The 25,439-nt window shown below is 45.4% G+C and overlaps 1 protein-coding gene across 1 annotated transcript in view; it reads right to left on the reverse strand.

Annotated features, from left to right (window-relative positions):
• Nucleotides 1-2,303: 2,303 nt before the first annotated feature.
• The window catches only part of agmo (alkylglycerol monooxygenase), a 497,656-nt gene continuing 474,520 nt past the window's right edge, over nucleotides 2,304-25,439 (reverse strand). The window contains exon 13 of the mRNA XM_078538835.1: nucleotides 2,304-3,113. Coding sequence (XP_078394961.1) covers nucleotides 3,057-3,113 — 57 coding nt within the window. The 3' untranslated portion in view covers nucleotides 2,304-3,056. The remainder of the gene's footprint in view (nucleotides 3,114-25,439) is intronic.

Here is a 25,439-nt window from a genome sequence, read left to right on the forward strand (position 1 = left end):
AGGCAAGGGAATCAAAGGTTATTGGGGTTAGGTGGCAATGTGGGCCAGGATTTTACATTGGTCAGGCGGGCTCGGCGGGAGCAGGCGGGGTTGGTTGCGGAGCTGACTGCCACCCGCGATCGGCTCCGCACCGCGATTTCACGCAGGCTGGCCAATTATGGCCCGCCCAGCGTGGATCATGAGCGGTAGCGCTGAGGGCTACCTGTGCGAGCGGGTGGAGGAGGAAGAGTCGGGTCCAGCGCTCTTTCGTGCGGAGCTGCCTCAGGGAGATTGAAGTGCTTTTTAATAAAATAAATAAATGCATTAAACATTTAATGAAACATGTCCTCTCATGTGACTGTGTTTTTATTTTTCAAAGAGAGTTTTTATTTAATGCTTATTTGATTTAGGAAACGTCATCCCGCTCGTGGATGAGGTTCCCTTAAAAAAAGGTAAAAACCCGCTTGGCCTTTTCGCCTGCCCGCCATTAGGTTGGGCAGGCAGTGTAAATTTGATGTTAATTAGTTAGTTCATGGCCTTAATAGGCCTTTCCATTATCAGTGGGTGCGCAGCTGACTCTGGCGCGTGCCCGCTGAACAAAATATGGCAAGACAGCGCAGTGACATTGGGGCACATACCCGACATCATCGAACGTCATATTACGTTCCGGCTTGTTGGGCACACACCCACACGCCGAATGTAAAATTCTGCCCGTGGAAATTGAAACACAAGAATATCAGCCATGATCTTATCAAATGGCGGAGCAGGCTCAAGGGGCCGAATGGCCTATTCCTGCTCCTATTTCTTATGTTCTTACGACACCCCACCTGCTGTTTTTAATTGGACGGCGAGTCTGCCCTCTGACTACTGATTGGCTAATTCAGGGAAAATTACTGCTGGATGACTGTTTCTTCCACAGTTTGGGCTTCTGAACACCATCTGACCCTCACGTCGGGGTCCAGAAGCCTGTGAGGAAAGTCTTGCCTCCTGTTTCAAATCCCAGCCTACAACTTGTGTCCATGGCTCGGAAATCCTACATTCAAATTGTATTCTTGACAAGCATGTCAAAAGTGTGAAAAGGAATAGGATAAATCAAGAAGTGACAATCATGAAGCCAATTTAGAGAGTTTGCAGAAGTAACATTTCTAATGAAGGAAAGTTTTAACATTATCCAGAGGTAGACTGGGATAAGGCAAAGATAGTGAGGAAAATGGAAAGGCGTTCTTAGAATACATTCAGGGTTTCCTTACTCAGAATGTTGCATGTTCAACAAGGAAAGATGGAAGTTGACAATATGATTTTGAGTCTAAATGGCATGAATTAGTTCCAGCAAAACTTCAGGGTAAAATTTTACACCACTTGATAGTGGGTTTAAAATCTGCCATAGTCAAGGGGTTTGCACATGACTGCTGTGGGGAGGCAAATCTGGTTCTGAATAAAAAGCTAGGACAAGCAAGTGACATGAATGTGGGAAAGCACTAAGCTAATAGTGACCAAAAATTTACATTGAAAGTAGATAAAGAAAAAGAGCAGTTCAAGAAAGAAGTGTTGAGCTAGAGTTTAGATCATTTCAGTGGTATGAAAGATAATCTCACCCAGATTAACTGGTGAGAAAAAAGGCTGATCAAGTAGTGGGATATTAAAATATTAGGTGCATAATGTTAAATATATTCTGACTTGGTTCAATATTTTCTGAGTAAATGGGAGCACCAAGATCCCATTGACACACATTGAAAGGTCAGAACGAAAATGGAGTTCAAAAGGAAACATCTGATAAATATAGGACAGATAATACAGAAACAAACTACAAGAAATATAAAAAGTATAAATGGAAGCTGTAAAGGAGACTGGGAAGACTGAGGGACCAAGAAAACATGTCAACAGTTACCATAAAAGGAAATAGCAAGGCCTTTTATCAGCACATAAGAAGTAAAAGGATGCTTAAAGAAGGGGTATCATCGCTCAGAGGCAAAGGAACCACCTTGTACTTGAGGGTGTAGAGATGATTAATAAATATTTTTCCTCAGTTTTTATCTGAGGAAGGTGAAAGCAAGACATAAATATGGAACCTTCCAATTGATGACCAAAAACCATGCTAGAACTAACATTTCATTGTGATCTGGAAATATTACCAGCTATTCATTTCATCAGCACTTTCTGTAGAAATAAGTAGTTGGTAAAGTTTCCAGATCACGTGAAATGTTAGTTCTAGCATGATTTATTTATAGAAAAGACAAGGACCACAGAATCTTGTGAGACAGGACATAAAAATGACACAAAACACCAAAATAGATCTCTAAGACTGAGGTACAAATGTAATCACATTGTTGTAGAGATTCATGAAATATTTATTTGCATTAATTAAATTAGGTTTCAACAGTTATGGATCATTTTTTGAAGTCGGAATATACTAACAAAATTTCAGGTTACCTTCAGCATTTGTTAATTACATGCAAGCTTCCAAATTGATTTTTTGAAATGATTGCTTGGTGTTCATAACAAAACTCTTCATATGGTTTTTTAAAACAAAATTGGAGGTTATGAACAGAATTTTATGATATATGTGCTACACAAATCAACCCTATTAAGAAGCACTATGCAGAGGGCAGAGAACAAATGCAGAGAATCCACAGTGGCACTATACTGCTGTTCTCAGTCATTGACTTTTGTTATGTAAAATAACAGCCTGAGTTCGTATAGCCTGTGCTTAAGTTTTGCAAATTTTAGTATAGTTAGAATTAAATATCAAGAAAATTTATAGTCAATACATATCACAACATAAATTCTTTCCATTATCTACTGCAAAATATCACAAATTACTATTCTTTTTGACTTCTGATTCTAAAATGTTAAATTATTTTATTTCCTATTAAGTTATTTGCAGTCAAAAACATATTTCTTGTTTTCCCCTAAAATGTTACATTGTAAAATTATTTCTTTTTTGCTAATTTATATAGAGCCATGACACATTTAATACTGTCCCCAAGCACTTTGTGAGCTATGCATGCTGAAGCTGACCATGTTACAGTGTTGCTGTGGAGGTGGTTCATTCTCATACTGGTGTCCATTGGTAGATATTAGATTTTCAATACACTTCGTATACCCCAGAATGCCAGACATAGAGAAAATCCAACCTGAAAAAAAAAATATAATTTAGTGTCTTGTTCTCGGTTTCATCACCGTAATTTAAGATCCAGTTGTCAACTAGCTTCATTAAATAATGGTTTACATTGTGTGAGTGCTCTACTCATTATCTGCTGATTAATTGATACCATATTTATAATTTTTCTAGTTGACCTCCTATGGCATTGCTCATGGAAGTCAACAAATAAAAAAGCCGCTTTTCCTGTTACTATCCCTTTTCCCGGGAAACAGCTAATGATGATTAATTCAAATACAAATCAGGGGGATTTCTTTCAGAAAATAATTTTCTGAGACACCATTTATGAGTAATTTGAGACAGGAGGTGTTGTAATTGTTTATCATTGTTGGCTGTTTCCTCACCTCATATCCCTGTCTCTTATAGATGACTGGATCACAACCATAGTTGAGTTGGAAACTAAACAAGGTAACACTGTAGCACCAGAAGGGATGGTGGGGGATTGTAAATGGATAGAAAAGCCCAGAAGATGGCAGGAGGTACAGCCATTGTAAGCCTCAACGGAGGCCGATGCCAACACATTGAAGTGAATTCCTCTGCTGTCCATACAGATTCCTTGACTCAATGCAGCCCTAGTGTAGCAACAATTGACTAAATCTTTATAATCAAGGGACAGCAGGTTTTGGTGCAGGATGGGAAGTAAATCAACATATATTGATGTTGGGTTGGGATCCCAATATCATCTTGCTCTTTTCCAAGTTTCAGTGGGACAAGATTGAAAGCAAGCAGCTAACCCCCCTTGGATCTGTTGGTTAAGTAACTGAGATATTAAAAAGCCATTTTAGAACTTTTTTAACCCCAATTTCATAATTTTAAAACTAGCAAACCAGTTTCCTGACCTGTCATTAACTTGTCAGGGTAAGTTTGTGGCGGGAAGAGCTTCTTCAGTGTAGCTGATAACCTGGGAAGGCTTTGACCAGTGAACCTGAAGAGATCCAGCCATGGCCAGGTGGAATATTTCTAACATGGTTTAGAATGTAGGCAGTAAGTTCAAAGCTCACATGGGACAGAATTTTGCCCTTGGCGGGGGCGGTCAGGAAGCTGACCACCGCCTGCGATCAGTACAGCACCGCAATTTCATGTTGGCGTGCCAATTAAGGCCCACCCAGTGTGACACGCAAGTGGTAGTGCTGCGTGTGCGGGTGGGGGAGGGGGGGGGGGCGAACTTCGTACATGTGCACAAGTGAGCGCTGCATAATCTCTCTGAGGCAGCTCTGTGCCTCAGGGAGATGACGAGAGATGAAAAAAAAATGTAATGAAATTAATTAAATTTTAAAACTTTTATTTTATTAGTATTTGCTTTTGGAAACCTCATGCTGCCCATGGGTGAGGTTTTCAAAAAAATGCAAAGGTTGCTTGGCCTTTTTGCCTGCCCGCCAACAGTTAGGTTGGACAAGCAGTGAAAAAAAATTATTTAATTGATTGTTTAATGGCCTTAACATGCCTTTGAATTGCCGGCAGGCACACTGCCGTCTCCGCTGCGTGCCCGCTGACCGAACTATCACGCGACTGCACGCTGACGTTGGCACACTTGGCCGATGTCAACGCATGTCGTTTCACGCTTGAGTGGGTCGGTCGCACACCTGCCCATCGAGTGAAAATTTCTGCCCATGAATGTTTTATATTACACACATTTTGGGATGTCATCGCAGAATTTTTAAAAGTTCTTTCACGGGATCTGAGCATCACTGGCTAGGTCAGCAACCATTGCCCATCCCTAATTGCCCTTGAGAAGATCGTGGTGAGCTGCTGCAGTCCATGTGCTGTATGTGCACCCCAACGCTGTTTGGAGGGCAGCTCCAGGATTTTGACCCAACAACAATGAAAGCATGGCAATATAGTTCCAAGTCCAGGTGGTGTGTGGCTTAGAGGGGAACTTGCAGAAGGTGGTTTTTCCATAAACCTGTTTCCCTTGTCCTTCTAGGTAGTAGAGATCCAGGGTCTGGAAGGTGCTGTCAAAGGAGCCCTGGTGAGTTGCTGCAGTGCATTTTATAGATGGTGCACAATGTTGCCACTGTGCATTGGTGGTGGAGGGAGTGAATGTCTAAGGTAGTGGATGGGGTTCCAATAAAGCGTTAAAAGAGCAGTCGGGATGATCTGCATATTTAAAGAAGGATCTTGGTGGCTTTGGGAATGTGTGAACAGCTTAGACGTATGTCCAGAGGGCGGCTAAAAATCTCAATTAGCAGGATCCGACAGCTTTCCGTCTCATAAGTAACTCGGGGCATTTTAACTGCCCACCTGTCCGGTTTCTGCCAGTTAGTGGCAATATGCCAAGCTTGGCAGTCCCTTATCTTCCTCATTTCAACCATGTCTCAGCTATGGGCCCTGCTGGGCTTTCAATTAACTGGTTAATTCAGTCTGTGCGTTATTACAAATCCTAAAAAATATTGCACTTACTGTTTGCAAACCTCGTTTCCCATTGTTATGAGTTTTAGTTACACGTTTATGTCAACATTTATCATTAAAACTGCCATTGACTGATGTAATTTCCTATGTAAACAATTGATTGTCATAGTTTTTTGATGAATCAAATTACTCAAACAGCTTTTTGCAAAAAATTTCTAATACCCAAACTAAGTTTTTTAGTAAAATTAATAAACAAAAACCTCATTGCTTACATTTCGCAATTGAACTATTTTTGTACATTCTAATATCTTCATAATGTTTTTACTTGAAAACTTCAAGTTACCTCTGTTAACTGAAGGCAGGTCCTGTAGTCTGAGTGTATTTTTATTTTTTATTAATTCATGGGATATGATATGTCACTGGCTAGGCCAGCATTTATTGCCCATCGTTAATTGCCCTTGTTCAGAGTGCATTTAAGGCCTGAATCTTCTGGTTGGCGTGCGAGGGCGGGCCCCGCTCGCCGATGCGTAAAATGATGCGTGGTGATGTCGGGCATGTGTCTCGACGTCACCACACGTCATTCAGGTCTTCAGTTCGGTGGGCATGCACCGGAGTCAGCTGCATGCCCGCCAAATTGTTAAAGGCCTATTAAGGCTGTTAATAAACTAATTAAGCTTGCTGTCTGGGCTGCCCGTCCAACCTTAAGGTTGGCAGGCAGACAAAGTGCCCTGGCGGCCTTCGCATTTATCATGAAACCTCATCCACGGGCAGGATGAGGTTTCATGAAGTGTTTATAAATTGAATAAAAATGTTTTATTAAAATTCATTGACATGTCCCAGCTCATGTGAGACTGTCACATGAGGGGACATGTCTGAATTTTTTTTTCTTTATTTAAGCTTTTCATAATCAAACTAATCTCCCTGAGGCAGATCTGTGCCTCAGGGAGATTTCTACGCTCTTTCGTACGCATATGCGAAAGAGTGCAGGCCCCAACTCAGCCTCCTCCCCTCCGCCTGCACAGGGAGCGCTCAGCGCTTCCGGGTGCGTGTCAGGCTGGGCTGGCCTTAATTGGCCCACCCATGCAAAATGGTGACGCGCAACCAATCGGTTGCGCGCCCGCTCCCGCTCAGACCCCCGAAGGGGAGAAAATTCTCCCCTAAAAGTTAACCACATTGCTGTGGGTCTGGAGTCACATATAGGCCAGACCAGGTAAGGATGGCAGATTTCCTTCCCTAGAGGGCATTAGTGAATCAGATGCGTTTTTACAACAATTGACAATGGTTTCATAGTCATCTTTAGACTTCAAATTCCAGGGCCAGAATTTTCGGGTTGGCAAGCGGAGGTGAGGCCTGCTCGCCAACGCCTAAAATGATACTCGGCGATGTCGAGTGTGCATGCCGACATCACCGCATGTTATTCAGATCTTGAGTTTAGTGGGCACGCACCGGAGTCGGCTGCACGCCCACCGAACTGTCAAAAGCCTATTAAGGCCATTTAAACACCATTTAAACCAACTAACTGAGCTGCCCATTCAGCCTTAACATTGGCGGGCAGGCTAAGAGCCCAGGTGGCCTTCACATTTATTATGAAACCTCATTCACGGGCAGGATGAGGTTTCATGAAAGTTTTTAAAGTTTAATAAATTTTTTTAATACAATTCATTGACACCCAGCTCGAGTGGGAACATGTCTTAATTTTTTTTTTGCTTATTAAAATTTTCAAATCTCAAACTAATCTCCCTGAGGCAGCTCCGTGCCGCGACTTCCAGACTCAGCCTACTCCCCCTACCCGCACAGCATCACGTAAAATGGCGGCATGCAGCTGACAATCAGCTATGCACCTGCCCACTCCCATCCAAACCCCTCCCCCCCCCCCACCGACAGGGAGAAAATTCACCCCCAGATTTTTATTGAATTCAAATTCCACCATCTGCTGCGGCAGGATTCAAACCCTAGTCCCCAGAGCATTACACTTGGTTTCTGGATTACTAGTCCAGCAAAAATATCACTACACCATTGCCTCCCCCTATATGCAGTGTAAGAAACAGAATGTTGATTCCGCAGGCACAGTGGAAAAGCAAATCTATCTCATCTCCCATTTTAGTCAGAATTCTGTAGCCTTCGTGCAGCAAGTTAGTGTACATCATACATTCAGTGGTGCTAGTGAATCAATTGAACAAACTGCACACCGATCCAAATACAAAACTCTGCTGTTCATTGACAAAAGTTTTGTTTCAACATTTTTGTTGATTTCTGGAACCAATTTATTCTATGAACAGGATCTAAATGTTACAAGGTGAGAAATGCTTTGAATAGATGACTTTCCTGTGTCTGACAATAGGCCTTTTTCCAGTCAGGTCACAGGTTCAACCAACTTGGTGTTAAGAAGGGTGGAATAATGAGACACATGTTCTCCAAGCTTATCTAGAGCGGGTTATAGCCCCGTTTTATTCGCCCTGCCAGAAAATTATTTTAATGTCCCTCAAGTCTTTAAAGGAGTGACATTAACTCTGCAAAAACTAGGTGTGCAGGCAGTTAAAATCTGTTAGTGGAGGTCCCCACAGTTGTCTCACTCTCTTCCTGTGGTCTTGAATTTTAACCTGCTCCTCTAAGCAGACAGGTAAAATGCTAATCTTACCAGCATGGTCTTTTGTTAAATATGTAGTTTGAGTTCTGATGATGCCTTTGGGACCTGACTTCTATTTTAATCGGTGGGGAAATATAGAGAAAAGAAGGCTCTGGGCAACAAGAGGCCAAAGAAGGTAAGCATTTTGAAACATTTTTCTATCTAAATTGTGGGGCCTGGAGGTGAAGGAGTACTCCCCCAGGCCTCGTAAGGAAGGCTGAGGCTTCCTTTGCACTAGCTCACCCCTTTTCCAATCATGAGATCATTTGTGTAATGTGACAAGATTAATCAATGACACTGGAGTAAAGGCACCCTAGGTAGCAGTGACCACATTATGATTGAATTTTACATCCAGTTTGAAAGAGAGATGAGTGGGTCTAATACTAGTATTTTAAACTTGCATAAGGACCTCCATCATTCCCTACACCTCAACCCCCTCCCATGTCACCTTCCCATGCAACCACAGAAGGTGCAACACCTGCCTCTTTACTTCCCCCCCTCCTCACCGTCCAAGGGCCCAAACACTCCTTTCAAGTGAAGCAGCATTTCACTTGCACTTCCCTCAATTTAGTCTACTGCATTCGCTGCTCCCAATGCGATCTCCTCTATATTGGAGAGACCAAACGCAGACTGGGTGACCGCTTTGTGGAACACCTTCGGTCTGTCCGCAAGCATGACCCAGACCTCCCTGTCGCTTGCCATTTCAACACACCACCCTGCTCTCATGCCCACATGTCTGTCCTTGGCCTGCTGCAATGTTCCAGTGAAGCTCAACGCAAACTGGAGGAACAGTACATCATCTTCCGACTAGGCACTTTACAGTCTTCCGGACTTAATATTGAGTTCAACAATTTCAGATTATGAACTCTCTCCTCCATCCCCACCCCACTTCTGATCCCCCCTTTTCCACTAATTTATAATTTTTTTACAACTATACATTTTTTTCCCCCTCCTATTGTTAAATTTATTTTGATCTATTGTTTCATCTCCACCTTTTAGCCCATTTCGATCCCTTCCCCCCACCCCACCCGCACTAGGGCTATCTGCCACTAGCTTGCCTCCCTTAATGTCCGCATTAGCACATCCTTTAGATAATATCACCACCATCAACACCCCTTTGTCCTTTTGTCTATGACATCTTTGGCAGTCTCTTCTTGGCCTCCACCTATCACTGGCCCCCTATCAAGCTCTCCTGTCCCACCCCCTTCTACCAGCTTATATTTCATCTCATTTCTATATGTCTTAGTTCTGATGAAGGGTCATACGGACTCAAAATGTCAACTGTATCCCTCTCCGCAAATGCTGTCAGACCTGCTGAGTTTTTCCAGGTATTTTTGTGTTTGTTCTATAAGGGCAACTATGTCGGCTGAGCTAGCTGAAGTGAACTGGGATACTAGGCTAGAGGATTGATCAATGCAAAAGCAGTGGCAGACATTTATGGGGATATTTCAGAATACTCAGAATAAGTATATTCCTACTATAGAGAAAAATTCTAAGGGGATGACCCATGATCCCTGGTTAACTAAAGAAGTTATGCAAAGCATCAAATTTAAGGAAAAAGTATATAACTGTGCAAAGATGAGTGGCAGGTCAGATGATTGGTCAGAATATAAAGAACGGCAGGGAATGACCAAAAGGAGAAATCAGGAGAAATAAATTAGAGTATGGGAAGAAGCTAGCTGGCCATGTAAAAATGGATAACAAGAGTTCCTACAGGTATTTAAAAAGGAAATGAGTAAGCAAAGTGAATGTTGGTCCTCTGGAGAGTGAGAATGGGGAATTAATAATAGATAATAAGGAAATGGCGGATGAAATGAACAAATATTTTGCTTCTGTCTTCACTACACAGGATACAAAAAACATTCCAGTAATAGCTGTAAATCAAGAGGTGCAAGGGAGAGGGGAACTTGGTGAAATTACAATCACTAGGGAAGTGGTACTGAGCAAACTGATGGAGCTGCGGGATGACAAGTCTTCGGGGCCTGATGGACTTCATCCTGGGGACTCAAAAGAGGTGGCGAATGAGATAGTGGATGCGTTGGTGTTAATTATCCAAGATTTGGTAGACTCTGGAAAAGTTCCATCAGACTGGAAAGTGGGGAAATATAATCCCTCTATTCAAGAAGGGGGAAGGCAAAAAACTATAGGCCTGTTAGTTTGACGTCTGTCGTGGGAAAGGTGTTAGAATCAATCATTAAGGAGGTTATAGCTGGGCACTTAGAAAAACTCAAGGTGTTTGGGAAGAGAAGGCATGGCTTTATGAAAGTGAAATCATGTTTAACCAATTTATTGGGGTTCTTTGAAGGAGTAAAATGCACTGTGGATAAAGGGGACCCTGTAGGCGTACTGTACTTGGATTTCCAGAAGGCATTTGATAAGCTGCCACATTAAAGATTATTGTGAAAAATAAAAGCTCATGGCATGGGGGTTAACAGATTAGCATGGATAGAAGATTGGTTGGCTGGTAGAAAACTGAGAACAGGCATAAATGGGTCTTTTCTGATTGGCAGGATGTGACGAGTGGAGTCCCGCAGGGATCAATGTTGAGGCCTCAATTTTTTACAATTTATATCAATGACTTAGATGAGTGGAGCGAAGGCATGGTAGCTAAATTTGCAGATGACACAAAGATAGGTAGGAAAGGAGGTTGTGAAGAGGACATAAAAAGGTGCAGACAGATATAGATAGGTTGAGTGAGTGGGCAGCAATCTGGCAGACGGAGTAAAATGTGGGAAATTGTGAAGTTGTTCACTTTGGGAAGAAGATTAAAAAGGCAGAGTATTACTGAAACAGAGAATGACTGCAGAATTCTGAGGTGCAGAGGGATCTAGGTGTTCTAGTGCGTGAGTCACAAAAAGCTTATATGCATGTACAGCAAGTAATTAAGGAGGCTAATGGAATGCTTTTATTATGAGAGGATTTGAACATAAAGGTAAGGATGTTATGCTTCAGTTATACAAGGCATTGGTGAGACCACACCTCAAATACTTTGTGCAGTTTTGGTCTCCTATTTATGGAAGGATGTAAATGCATTGGAGGCGGTTCAGAGGAGGTTTACCAGATTGAAACCTGGAATGAGTGTCTTATGAGAAAAGGTTAGACGGACTAGGCTTGTTTTCATTGGAGTTTAGAAGAGTGAGAGGTGACTTGATTGAAGTATATAAGATCCCGAATGGTGTTGACAAGGTGGGTGTGGAAGGGATGTTTCCTCTTGTGGGTGAATCCAGAACTAGAGGGCACTGTTTTAAAATTAGGGGTTGCCCTTTTAGGACAGAGATGAGGAGAATTTTTTTCTCTAAGAGGGTTGTGCGACTTTGGAACTCTAACTCTGAAGGCGGTAGAGGAGGGGTCATTGAATATATTTAAGGTGGAGGTAGATAGGTTTTTGTTAGGCAAGGGAATCAAAGGTTATCAAGGTAGAAGGAAATGTGGAACTTGGAACACAAACAGATCAGCCATGATCTTATCGAATGGTGGAGCAGGCTCGAGGGGCCAAATGGCCAACTCCTGCTCCTAATGCATACGTCCATATGTTCATATGAAGCACTTGTATTCTTGACTTAGCTGATTTTCCTGCTACTCAGCATTCTGCTCTCCTCTGCCAATTATCTGCCATTTCCTGCTAAATTTTGGGCAAGAAACTAAGCAGGGCTGTGTGGATCTACCTTGGGAGTTAAAGTTGCCAGGCTTCATTGCTTCTGCCCTGCCTTCCAGATATCATCTCCAAGTTAAAATCAGAGCTTCAATAGGGTTACTGCTTTTTGTCAAGTCCAAAATTAAATAGGTAACGGGATAGGGTGAGCTTCAATCAACAAGGCTGATGACAGCCATTTTTCTTTGCCTGTTCCATTCACCTTGTAGCTGTTAAAAGTATCAGCACTGTGCAAGATGACTTGAAACCAGCAAAATATAAGTTTTAAAGGCCACTCAATTCCTTTTAAAATCTATTTTAAATCTACTGCCATAAAAGTGCAGGAGAACTCTCTGCCTTCCCAACCCTAATACATGTCGGTCCACTAGTTGAGCGCTGAGAGAGCTTTGCTTTACAATCTGGTAACATGGCAACAGCTGAAAGAACAACTCGTGCAAGGGCGAGGTAGGAATGCTGATACTACAGGGAAGACTAAAGGGAATAAAAGGAAACCACAACAGCAAGAGCCATTTCATCACCTTCACCTCCACTGGAAAGTGTGAAGAGCTACAGACCCAAAGGGCTGAATTTTTATTCGCCCCGATGGCTGGATCATTTCCATCCCTGGCCTGCTCATGGACAGCCATATGTGACATCATGCTGAGTGGATGCAAAAACATCACACCGACATGCATGTCAAATTCAGTACCACTGACTGGTCCGTTGTACTGATGGTGTAAGGATACGTGGATAAGCAACCTGATGCCCCCCGGCTTCTGGTTCCCTCTGACATGCATTCACGCTATGAAAGGGCATGAACAGGCAGAGATGGTGTCTAGGGTGATGCCCCTCATGGGGCACCTTCATCAGTGGCTAACACTTTGGTCCCTCTGACTGAAGCACCATCTATATAGCAAAGCCCCATGAGCAAGAAGGCCCCTGTATCAAGACAGGTTGAGCAGCCCAGGGCAGTGCCCCCACTGACACTTCAATACTGAGGTGGGCACCATGGGCATCTCAGCCACACACAGACACAAGTGAGCAGGAAGCCTCCACGTCTATCTCAGCCACAGGGGGTGAATCCTGTAGGAGCAGCCCTGTGAGGATGATGCTGTGTCAGTAATTACATTCTAGAGTTCGCTTGGATGATTTTTGTAATGTTTCTGTTTACTGATTAGCCTTCAATGTAATGAGATGGTTCATGGTAGCACCCAGATTTGTGTGATCCCACTGTTTTTTTTTAATTCATTCATGGGATGTGGGCATCAATGGCTAGGCCAGCATTTATTACCCGTCCCTTAATTGCCCTTTAGAAGGTGGTGGTGAGCTGCCTTCTTGAACCTTCTTGAACCTCTGCAGTCCATGTGGTGTAGGTACACCCACAGTGCTGTTAGGGAGGGAATTCCGGGATTTCGACTGAGCGAGACAGTGAAGGAATGGTGATATATTTCCAAGTCAGGATGGTGAGTGACTTGGAGTGGAACTTCCAGGTGGTGGTGTTCCCATCTATCTGCTGCCCTTGTCCTTCTAGATGGTAGCGGTCATGGGCTTGGAAGGTGCTGTCTAGGGAGCCTTGCAGTGCATCTTGTAGAGTGTACTCACTGCTGCTACAGTACGTCAGTGGTGGAGTGAATGTTTGTGGATGGGGTGCCAATCAAGTGGGCTGCTTCGTCCTGGACGGTGTCGAGCATCTTGAATGTTGTAGGAGCTGCACGCATCCAGGTAAGTGGAGAGTATTCCACCACACTCTTGACTTGTACCTTGTAGATGGCGAACAGGCTTTGGGAAGTCAGGAGTTGGGTTACTCACCACAGGATTCCTAACGTCTGACCTGCTCTTGTAGCCACAGTATTTATATGGCTAGTCCAGTTCAGTTTCTGGTCGATGGTAACCCCCCAGGATGTTGATAGTGGGGGAGTCAGTGATGGTAATGTAATTGAACATCAAGTGGTGATAGTTAGATTCTCGCTTGTTTGAGATGGTGATTGCCTAGCATTTGTGTGGCGCGAATGTTACTTGCCACCTGTCAACCCAAGCCTGGATATTGTCCAGATCTTGTTGCTATTGGACATAGATTGTTTCAGTATCTGAGGAGTTGCAAATGGTGCTGAACATCGTGCAATCAGTGAACACCCCCACTTCTGACCTTATGATGGAAGGAAGGTCATTGATGAAGCAGCTGAAAATGGTCGGGCCTAGGACACTAACCTGAGGAACTCCTGCAGTGATGTCCTGGAGCTGAGATGACTGATCTCCAACAACCACAACCATCTTCCTTTGTGCTAGGCATGACTCTGACCGGTGGAGAATTTTCCTCCTGATTCCCATTGACTCCAGTTTTGCTAGGGCTCCTTGATGTCACACTCGGTCAAATGTGACCTTAATGTCAAAGGCAGTCATTCTCACCTCACTTTGGGAGTTCTACTCTTCTGTCCATGTTTGAACCAAGGCTGTAATGATGTCAGGAGCTGAGTAGCCTTGCGGTACCCAAACTGGGTGTCAATGAGCAGGTTATTGCTAAGCAAGTGCCACTTGATAGCACTGTTGATGTCCCCTTCCCTTACTTTACTGATGATCGAGAGTAGACTGATGGGGCGGCAATCGGCCGGGTTGGATTTGTCCTGCTTTTTGTGTATGGGACATATTGGGCAATTTTCCACAGAGCCGGATAAATACCAGTGTTGTAACTGTATTGGAACAGCTTGGTTAGGGGCGCGGCAAGTTCTGGAGAACAAGTCTTCAGTACTACTACTGGAATATTGTCAGGGCCCATAGCCTTTGCACTATCCAGTGCCTTCAGCTGTTTCTTGATATCATGTGGCGTGAATTCAATTGGCTGAAGACTGGCATCTGTGATACTGCGGGCCTCCAGAGGGGGCCGAGATGGATCATCCACTTGACACTTCTGGCTGAAGATTGTTACAAATGCTTCAGCCTTGTCTTTTGCACTGGTGTGCTGGGCTCCCCCTTAATTGACGATGGGGATCTTTATGGAGCCTCCTCCTCCAGTGAGTTGTTTAATTGAACACCACCATTCACGACTGGATGTGGCAGGAATGCAGAGTTTAGATTTGATCCGTTGGTTGTGGGATTGCTTAGCTCTGTCTATCACTTGCTGCTTATGCTGTTTGGCACACAGGTAGTCCTGTGTTACAGCTTCACAAGGTTGACACCTCATTTTTTGCCATGCTCACTGCTGCTCCTGGCATGCCCTGCTGCACTCTTCATTGAACCAAGGTTGATCCTCTGGCTTGGTGGTAATGGTAGAATGGGGGATATGCTGGGCCATGAGGTTACAGATTGTGTTCAAGCATAATTCTGCTGCTGCTGATCACCCACAGCGTCTCATGGATGCCTAGTCTTGAGTTGCTATATCTGTTTGAAATCTATCCCATATAGTACAGTGGCAGTGCCACACAACATAATGGAGGGTATCCTCAATGTGAAGGCGGGACTTTGTCTCCATAACGACTGTGCGGTGGCCACTCCTACGATACTGTCATAGACAGATGCATCTGTGGCAGGCAGTTTGGTGAGGATGAGGTCAATTATGTTTTTCTCTCTTGTTGGTTCCCTCACCACCTGCCGCAGATCCAGTCTAGCAGCTGTGTCATTTAGGACATGGCCAGCTTGGTCAGTAATGGTGCTACCGAGCCACTCTTGGTGTTGGACATTGATGTCTCCCACCCAGAGTACATTCTGTGCCCTTGTCACCTTCAGTGCTTCCTCCGACTGGTGTTCAACATGGAGGAGCACTGATTCGTCAGCTGAGGGAGGGCGGTATGTGGTAATCAGCAGGAGGGTCCCTTGCCCATGATTGACCTGATTCCATGAGACTTCATGGGGTCCTAATGTGGGAATTAAGGCACCATCATGATGCAGTGGGTATGTAACACAAAGCTGGGTGCTAGGATCATTGTGTGGCCTGTGGTGATGTATATTCCAGGTATTGTGGGGAAACAGCAAATGTATCTGTGTGGCAGACATTTTGGACATGGCCACTTCTTGTGGGAGAGGTGTGGTACTGAGTCATATGTAATCCAGGGTGTGTCGCCTTCAGGATAAATGTGCGGGGATCAGTGCAGCCCAAGATTCCCTGCCATCCCAGTCAATGGTTTGACACCTTAGCCAGCCCCCTGGAAGGCATTGCAGCTCAGGATCACTGCCTCCACCACAGTTTCCCCCTCCTTCTCCAAGGACATGTGCCACTGCTCTACATCTCCCTCTTCGAGTTCCATATCTCTCTGGAGGGCCATGTTGTGCGGAGTGCAACAAACCACCACCATGGGAGAAATTCGAGGGAAAGTACTGGAGGGCACCACCTGACCCATCAAGGCACCAGAAGTGCATTTTCATGAGTCCGAAGATCTGCTCAGTGGAGGCTCTTGGGCTGAGATGACAGCAGTTGTAGTGACTCTGAGTTTCGATTGTAGGGTTGCGCACAAGTATCAGAAGCGGTTTGTTCAATGGGTAACCCTTTACCCCTAACAGTCATCCACATAGTCTCTCTGGTGGCATGAACAGCTGTGGCACCTGCTATTTCCTCAGAGTGAAGGTGCTATGGCAACTGCCAGTAAATTGTGCACACACTTGCAAAAAATACTGTGGCGGTCACACATCACTGGACATCGAGGGAGTAGAATCCCTTCCTAGTCATAAAAGCCCTTGGCTGCTTGACCAGGGCCTTAAGGGCCATATAGCAGCAGTCTATCTTGCCCTGTACTTTAGAGAATGTTGCTATTTTTAAGATGTTTTTTATTCATTCATGGGATGTGGGCATCACTGGCTAGGTCAACATTTGTTGCCCATCCTAACTGTCCTTGTTCAGAGGGCATTTAAGAGTCAACCACATTGATGTGATTCTGGAGTCACATGTAGGCCAGACCAGGTAAGGACGGCAGATTTCCTTCCCTAAAGGGCATTAGTGAACCAGGTGGAGTTATACAACAATGGTTTCATGATCATCATCAGATTTCTAGTCCCAGGTTTTTTATTGAATTTAAATTTCACCATCTGCCTTGGTGGGATTCAAACCAAAGTTCCCAGAGCATTAGCCTGAGACTCTGGAATACTAATCCAGTGGCAATGCTGTGCCACCACCTCCCCTATAAAGTTAAAGCCATAGTCCACTGGGCATGACCGGCCCCATCAGTCTGGAACTAAATGCCCCAATATAGGGCATCCATCACCTGTCTGATGCAGTGTTGGGCGGCCACTTGTGAAGTGCCACTCAGTCTGATGCCACCCTTTGGAATGACCCAGAGGCAAAGATGTTCAAGGCACTTTCGTAGTTACTTGTGGAGTGAGCCCATGCGACTGGCAAGGCCTGTGGTCCTCCTCCATCAGGGTACACAAATCAGCAACCACCTGCCTCAATAGGCACAACCTCCAGTGGCACTGCTGCTCTGACATGCCCAGGAAGCTGAGCCTTTGACCCTATAGTGAATGGAGAACATTTGTGCCCTCTCTGCCCCTCAGATATCATCTCTGCATCCCTCTGCACCAAGAGCCTGTATTTGTTGGTGGTAGAGATGTTCCTCATCACTACTCAAGGTCACCTCAGAGTAGCTGAGCCCCATTTCCAGGAATGGCCTCACTTACCACAAGCGTTAGCAATGTCTCCTGCTTCTCCAAATGGCCCCCCGCTGTGCAGTCGCCCCCCTCTTCTTGGACTTGCTGCTCACCAAAGTGCTTCCCACGCATCACCACAAAAATCTCAAACAACCCTGCAATGAGCTCTCAGTTAGCTCATTAATTGGCTAAATTGATGATAATCCACTCTTGGGCAGAGTGTTGTGACCCGTGAGAAGAGGGCTCCACCAAAACCGTTGAGAGGCGGGAACATGTCAGGAAACTGGCATGCTACTCATTGCTGCAATTTTCCCAGCATGCTCACCTCCAAACCTGCTCCTGACTTGGAATGAAAATTCAACCCAGAGTTAGAACAACAGATAAAGGGCTAGAAATTTGTTTCCCTCAACTATGGGTGTGCGGGTTGTGAGTTGCAACGTGCACAGGTCAGTTCAGACTGAGGTGGGTAACAAGCAAAATGCATGTACCCACCTCATCTGAATGATTGTGGCACTAGCTTGTATGCTTTCAGTGCTGCTTTCTGCTTCTTAATGCTGCCAGTGAGACCTGCACATAGCAAGAAGCCTCAACAGTGTAGCTGGTCGATTACATGATACAGGCTGCCTGCACTTCTTAAAGGACTGCTGTCTCTTAAAGGAAAGCTGCACAAAAAGCTATTGCAATGGAAATTCTGGCAAACTGAACACAGGGCAGTCAGAGGGATCTAGAATATGTATGTGGCCCTGGAGGCATTTGTAGTGCAAGCGGGCATGAGGGGAGATACCATGGTTCTGCGGGGTGATATGATCCTGGACCAGACCACAAATGAGTGGTTTGGCACGATCTGGTTTGGGGCCAGTAACTTTTTGTTTAGAGTAGACAAAGTTTGAGATTCAAGACACTTGCTAAGAGAATAAAGTCACAAGATTCCACGGCTTTTGAAAACAAAATAAATTTTACTCTACAAGGTCAGAAAGGTAAAACAATTTACAATATCTATCTTATACTCTAACATTCAGTGTTAATATGAGGTATATGTGAATTAACAGGCAAACTGTGGTTGAACATACTAAACTGCACAATAGATGGCAGATGCAACCAAGACAGAGTCCACGGATTTCTCAGCGACCTATCCAGATGCCAGTAAACTCTGTGAGTTAATCAATCTCATTGAAACTCTATCTCTCTCACAAGAGATTTCAGCCTTCAGCTTCGAAAATTTAGCCTCTGAATTCAATCCAAAATTTGCTCCGATGCAGACTGCCTCAATGACTGCTCACCTTCCAGGGTTTCAATCTCGTCTCCCGAGACCACGTTCCCCTGGATTCCTGAGTCTGCGCTCCAGCCTCTAATTTACTGCTGCAATTTCAGCTCTTTATTAGACTACTGGCTTCACTGAGCTGGCACTGCCCATGGGTTTCTCTGAACTCCGGTCTTCTGATAATACCCAACTAAATATAACTCCCAGGGATTCTTCTAAGCCCTAACCCCTTCTGGCACATATCCTGTGACTTTTCCAGCTCCCACAGACTTTTCAGGCCCTAACTACCTGGAGCCTTTATCAGCAGTACCTTTCCTGCCTGGAGAACTTATTCTTCTGTTTCTGAACACACCCAGGTCACATGGGCTTACCTTTCTCCGCCACTCCAGGACCCATGTCCACGGTTTTCACACTGTTTTCTTTTTCACACACGTGCTCTGGGCCCCTGTCCGAGGCTTGAACAAGTCCAAACACTAGACTGCGCATGCGTGCCCACTCCCGATTTGCACATGCGCAGAGATTCTCGGGGCATACTGGGACCTGTAGCTCCTGGCACCCGCTCAACAATAAAGTAAGTCGGGATTCCTAACAGGGGGGCCAAGAGATCCTCAAGGACCACCCTCAGAAGGGATTGGAAGAAGGGGCCCGGGGGTTCAACTGTATCTATGAACCTGTCAGTAGTGCCACAAAAGGCCTAATGGCCTCATTCAAATGGTCAAGGTCAGTGAATGCATATTCACATGACATCTCTGACGGACCACAACCCCAATCTGTCACACAGTTCAATGTACCTCATCCCATCACTCATTTATCAGTATTCCCTGGCACACAGGACACACATATAACATTCAAATACCCAACTTAACCCTCACAGGCTGCCAACGCCTTGCATCCAACTCTACTACCTCCAGCTATTCAGCTGTGGCAGGCACATCAGTCGAACACTGTGTTACACAGCCATTAACATTCTGCCCTCTCTCTTGCAAGATGAGATGTTACATGATAGAAGGGAGCAGAGCAGAGCCAACAGGGGTCAAAGACACCTGCTTCTCCTAAGCTATAGAGGAGAGATGGTTTTCTGCATCATAGTGCCAACTGCGATGAAAGCAGTACCATCCAACATCATTTTACTCCCTTATGTTCCTTCTCAACCCCCAGCTCACCCTTATCCTGCTATCTGGTCTGATAGCCAATCATGATGGAGCAACAACAGACCTCCTGCTTTCAACCCCAAATCCCTCCCCTCAACATCTAACCTTCCCCTCTGAATTCTTGCTTTCTGACACCTGAAAACTGCCACATGCCCAGTCACAGCAACACCAGGAGGAAGAGAGAGCAGCAGCACAGCAGTAATAAAGAGGCCCTGTCACTTGAACTGACACTCAGCCATCAGCTCAGACATTGGCCCTACATGTACCTTAGAGGCTAGTATGGAGTCAGAATCAGTGCTTGGTGAGAATGATGGGGTGCAGCCAGGCCAGGGGTAAAGGAAGAAGTTGGTGTGCCAGCTCACTGAAGGGCAAGTTCACAGACAAGTACTGCTGCAAAGGACTCAGATGAGGTCCTCAATGGGGCTGCATACAGTACAAAGCTGATGGGCATGTGCACAGAGATGCTGACAGCTACCTGTCAGTCAAGCAGCAAGGATGAGTCCGGCTCCAACTTAGCAGAGGGCGCTGCGTAGAGTTTGTTCTCTCCACAGCTTCTGCTCCATCTCCCTGTTGTGCTGCAGACCCAGAGACATTGCCTCTGCTTCCCCCATACCTGTTGCAGCCTTTGTCTGAACAAGTTACCTACCTCTCTGCCATTTCTGTGAGGATGCAGCAACATTCCCTACCAAAACCAGGAATGCACCACAACACTTCCAAAAACCCTCCAGAGACACTTTACAATGGAAAAAAGTTCCACAAATTTACTGCAATCAGGTGCCTGGCCCTTTAAATAATGCTCCTGCAGGGTCCACCATGCTGCTTCACCTTTTTATTTTCAAGAGTGGATGTTGCAGGCATTGCCAGGGCCAGCACTGTCCAAATCTTAGACCCCGGTGTCACATCAGCCAGGTCAACTGTGTGACATCAGGATAGTGCCAAATCAACATGCAGAAGATGCCCATAACCTCAGGGAATGCAGTGTGAGCTGTGCAGGTAGCGATGCTACACATTTAAATATCATACTCAGAGAATGTAGAATCTCAACACAGGAAGCGTTAACCAGAGAGCTTGGAAAAGACATGGCGGTGGGGGAAATTGGGAGGGACCAATTAAATGCAGCAGGGAAGTTGCTGATTGCAACTTTAATCAGTCAGTAGTAGTTTCCCTGCCTTGCCAATGCTTTGCTTCAAACCGGGGGTGGTGCAAGGCAGGCAGGTCAGTTATACTAAAGCTGGTGTGAAGATGAAATGATCTGAAATTATGTTCATGAGAAATATATATGTAACTATATGAGTAATATTCATATATATACTGTATATACTAATTTAGTCATATGATACAAATTAAACATGTTGATTGCAATACTTAAGAGGCCAATTATTTGTCATACAGTAAAGTTTTTGATATGGCTCATAGAATAGAACATAAATCCCTCTTGAGAAGCATTCTTGTGAGGTCAGTAAAGGCCTCTCTGTCCTCTAGGGAACCCGCTGTCTGTTTGTCAGGAACGGGACCATCTGAATGGTTTGCCTCAAAAGCTTGAAGCTAGGAGCTGCATCCGACGCAGCTAGTTGTGCCAAGCCAGGCCCAATACTTTCCAAGTTATTGAGCTGATGGGAAGAAACAGCATTTCCTCTGCAAACAGCTGTGTTCCTGAGAGAATGCAGATGCCTAGACATTTCTCTGCCTTCAGCCTTTCAACTATACCTGTTCTGGTTGCAGGCCCTTCTGGGGATGGGGGAGGAAGGGAAACTGCAGGCACCCAACTGTTTCAATAAGGTAGCAGCAAACCTGCAGAAATCACAGTAAAAACACTTTGACCCACAGAGATTCAGTAAGAGATCGTTTACCATTTTCTGCCTGTGTCATTCCATTCCAGTGTACAAAAATACTTTGTGACTTGTTCAGCCTCATTTGGCAGCCAGTTACTTTAGCAGCTCAAAAGGAGAATGCTCAGGTTCCAGGTGGAGTGAAAAGAAAATGGTGAGGGGAAGTGAGACTTATTGTAAAGCTTTCAGCCCCCATTACTAGAGTTTCCTTTCATTTTGCCCAGTGAACCCTCGTATAGAAAAGTTTCAGTTTTATACCTGAAACTTCCATAGACTTAGTGATCTGGCAGAAGATTTACCGGGGACAGCCTGAAAATGATTAACGGAAAAAGATCACTCAACTTTTTTATGGATTCCACCACCCCACCCTAAGTAATTTTCTGGCCTCAGAGCCTGATTGCTGTTCTCCAGCAGCAGTGGGCAGATTCTGAGACTGGCAACCAGGCCTGCAGGCAGCTCCAAAAAGATTCAAGAAGCTCAACACCATCCAGGACAAAGTAACCCACTTGATCAATGCCCCATCTACCACCTTAATCGTTCATCCACAGCTGGCGCAGAGTGGCAGCAGTGTGTACCATTTACTAAATGAACTGCAGCAACTCACCAAGGCTGCTTCGGCAGTACCTTCCAAACCCTCAACCTCTACCACCTAGAAGCATAAGGGTGACAGACACATGGTAACACAACGCCCTGAAAACTCCGCTCCAAGTCATACACCACCCTGACTTGGGGGAGAATTTTCTCCCCTTCGGGTGGGTTGGACAGGAGCGGGCGCGCAGCCGATCGCCGTCCGTGATTGGCTGCACGTCGCCATTTTACATGGGCGGGCTAATTAAGGCCTGCCCAGTGTGATGCGCACCCGGAAGCGCTGTGTGCTCCCGATGCGGGAGGGGGGAGTAGGCTGAGTCGGGGCCTTCGCGCGAAGGAGAGCAGAAATCTCCCTGAGGCACAGAGCTACTTCAGGGAGATCAGTTTGATTTTTGAAAATTTTAATAAAGAAAAAAAATTTTTAAGACATCCCCTCATGTCACAGTCTCACATGAACTGGGACATGTCAATGAATTTTATTAAAACATTTTTATTAAACTTTAAAAACCTTCATGAAACCTCATCCCACCCCTGGATGAGGTTTCATGATAAATGTGAAGGCCGCCTGGGCTCTTTGCCTGCCCGCCAACTTTAAGGTTGGACGGGCAGCTCAGTTAATTAGTTTAATTGGTGTTTAAGTGGCCTTAATAGGCCTTTGACAGTTTGGCGGGCGCACAGCCAACTCTGATGCATGCCCGCTGAACTCAAGACCTGAATGATACGCAGTGACATCAGGACACACGCCCGATGTCACCACACGTCACTTTATGGATCAGCGAGCGGGCTCCTCCCCCACTCACCAACCCAAAGACTCTAGCCTTGGAACTATATCACCGTTCCTTCACTGATGCTGGGTCAAAACCCTGGAACTCCCTCCCAAACTGAACTGTGGGTGTTCCTACACCACATGGACTGCAGCAGGTCAAGAAGGCTGCACCTGCACTATAACTGTTGAAGGGCACTGGCCCCAGACCAGTAGCCCTAGCCAGGAAAACCACAGACACTCTCTCCCTCACAGACACAGCACATACCTCAGGTGTACTGTATATGTTAGTTGTCCAGCAGACACCTTGTGAAGAAAGTCAGCCCTTGTGGTTTAAGTTCAATTACTTTTGTCAATTGTCCCCTTTCAGATTGTAAAAGGGAGGTAATACTGGGTCAGTACCCAGGCTGACTGGAAAATCAGGTGGGTTTCTTTACAAGGGAGCACTACAGTCTGGTTGATTTTCCAATATTTGCTGTGCCTGACTAATCCAGTCTGCTTGGGCACAGACTCTGGAAACTCCGGGTGCAGAATTATTAGCTTGTCGGGCGGGCGTGTGCCCAACCCAAATGAGTAAAATGACCCGGGATGATGTTGGGCCAGCGTCCCGACCTCATTGCGCACTCGTGCGATATTTTGGTTGGTGAGCGGGAGTCGGTAGTGCTCCCACCAACAATTAAGCAGCCTATTAAGACCCTTAATGAACTAATTGATTGAAATTTTTCGCTGCCCGTCCAACTGTTCAGTTGGCGGACGGCTGAAAAGGCCAAGCGGCCTTTGCATTTTTGGTGAAGCCTCATCCATGGGCCGGATGAGGTTTCGACCGGTGTTTAAAAAAAATTTTTAAACTTTTCAAACTCATCTCTAAATGTCCCTGCTCATGCGACAGATTCACATGAGGGGACATGTTTTTAACATTCCTAATTTCTTTATTTTTTATTTTAAAAATCTTCAGCTCCCTGAGGCAGCCCTGTGCCTCAGGGAACTTATACTGTGCACATCTGCACGAATTTCTGTGCTCACACTCTTCCTGCTCCCAGCCCAGCAGTGCTGAGTGCTGCAGTGCGCGTTTCAGGCTGGCTGGCTGTTAATTGGCCAGCCAGCGTGAAATTGCAGTCGGGGCCCGATCGCGGGTGGCAGACTGTTTCACGGCCGCTCCCACTCGTCCCTACCGAGCCCGCCCGACAACCAGAAAATCCTGGCTCTATAGTTTATATTCGAAATGATAATAATGGTATGCCTATATATGCCGATAAAGTGAATGTTTGTTGATGGGGTGCCAATCAAGTGGGCTGCTTTGTCCTGGATTGTGACAAGCTTCTTGAGTGCAGTTAGAGCTGCACTCATCCAGGCAAGTGGAGAGTGTTCCATCACACTCCTGACCTGTGCCTTGTAGATGGTGAACAGGCTTTAGGGAGTCAGGAGGTGAGGTACTCACCACAGGACTCCTAGCCTCTGACCTGCTCTTGTAGTCATAGTATTAATATGGCTAGTCCAGCTCAGTTTCTGGTCACTGGTAACCCCCAGGATGTTGACAGTGGGGGATTCAGCAGTGGTAATGCCATTGAACATCAAGGGGCAATGGTTAAGTTCTCTGTGGTTGGAAATGGCCATTGCCTAGCATTTGTGTGGCGTGAATGTTACTTGCCACTTGTCAGACCGAGCCTGGTATTGTTAGGTCTTGCCGCATTTGGACATGGACTGCTTCAGTGTCTGAGGAGTCGCGAATGCTGTTGAACATTGTGTAATCATCAGCGAACATCCCCACTTCTGACCTTATAATGGATGGAAGATCATTGATGAAGCAGCTGAAGATGGTTGGGCTTAGGACATTACCCTAAGGAACTCCTGCAGTGATGCCCTGGAACTGAGATGATTGACTTCCAACAATCACAACCATCCTCCTTTGTGCTAGATATGGCTCTAACCAGTGGAGTTTTCTCCCGATTCCCACTGACTCCAGTTTTGCTAGGGCTCCTTGATGCTACATTCGGTCAAATGCTGCCTTGCTGTCAAGGGCAGCCACTTTCACCTCACCTCAGGAATTCAGCTCTTTTGTCCATGTTTGAACCAAGGCTGTCATGAGGTCAGGAGCTGAGTGGCCCTGGCGGAACCCAAACTGGTCAGTGAGCAAGTTATTTTCAAGCAACTGCCGCCTGATAGCACTGTCGATGACATCTTCTGTCACTTTACTGATGATTGAGAGTAGACTGATGGGCGGTAATTGGCCAGGTTGGATTTGTCCTTTTAGTGTGCAGGACATACCTGAGCAATTTTCCACATTGCTGGGTAGATGCCAGCATTGTAGCTGTACTGAAACAACTTGGCTAGGGGCACATTAAGTTTTGGGGCACAAGTCTTCAGTACTATTGCCAGAATATTGTCAGGGCCCATAGCCTTTGCAGTATCCAGTGCCTTCAGCCGTTTCTTGATATCATGTGGAGTGAATTGAATTGGTTGAAGACTGGCATCTGTGATGCTGGGGACTCCTGGAGGAGGCCGATATGGATCATCCACTCGGCCCTTCTGGC

Source organism: Cetorhinus maximus, chromosome 3, assembly GCF_964194155.1.
Source record: "Cetorhinus maximus chromosome 3, sCetMax3.hap1.1, whole genome shotgun sequence".
Lineage (NCBI taxonomy): Eukaryota > Metazoa > Chordata > Chondrichthyes > Lamniformes > Cetorhinidae > Cetorhinus > Cetorhinus maximus.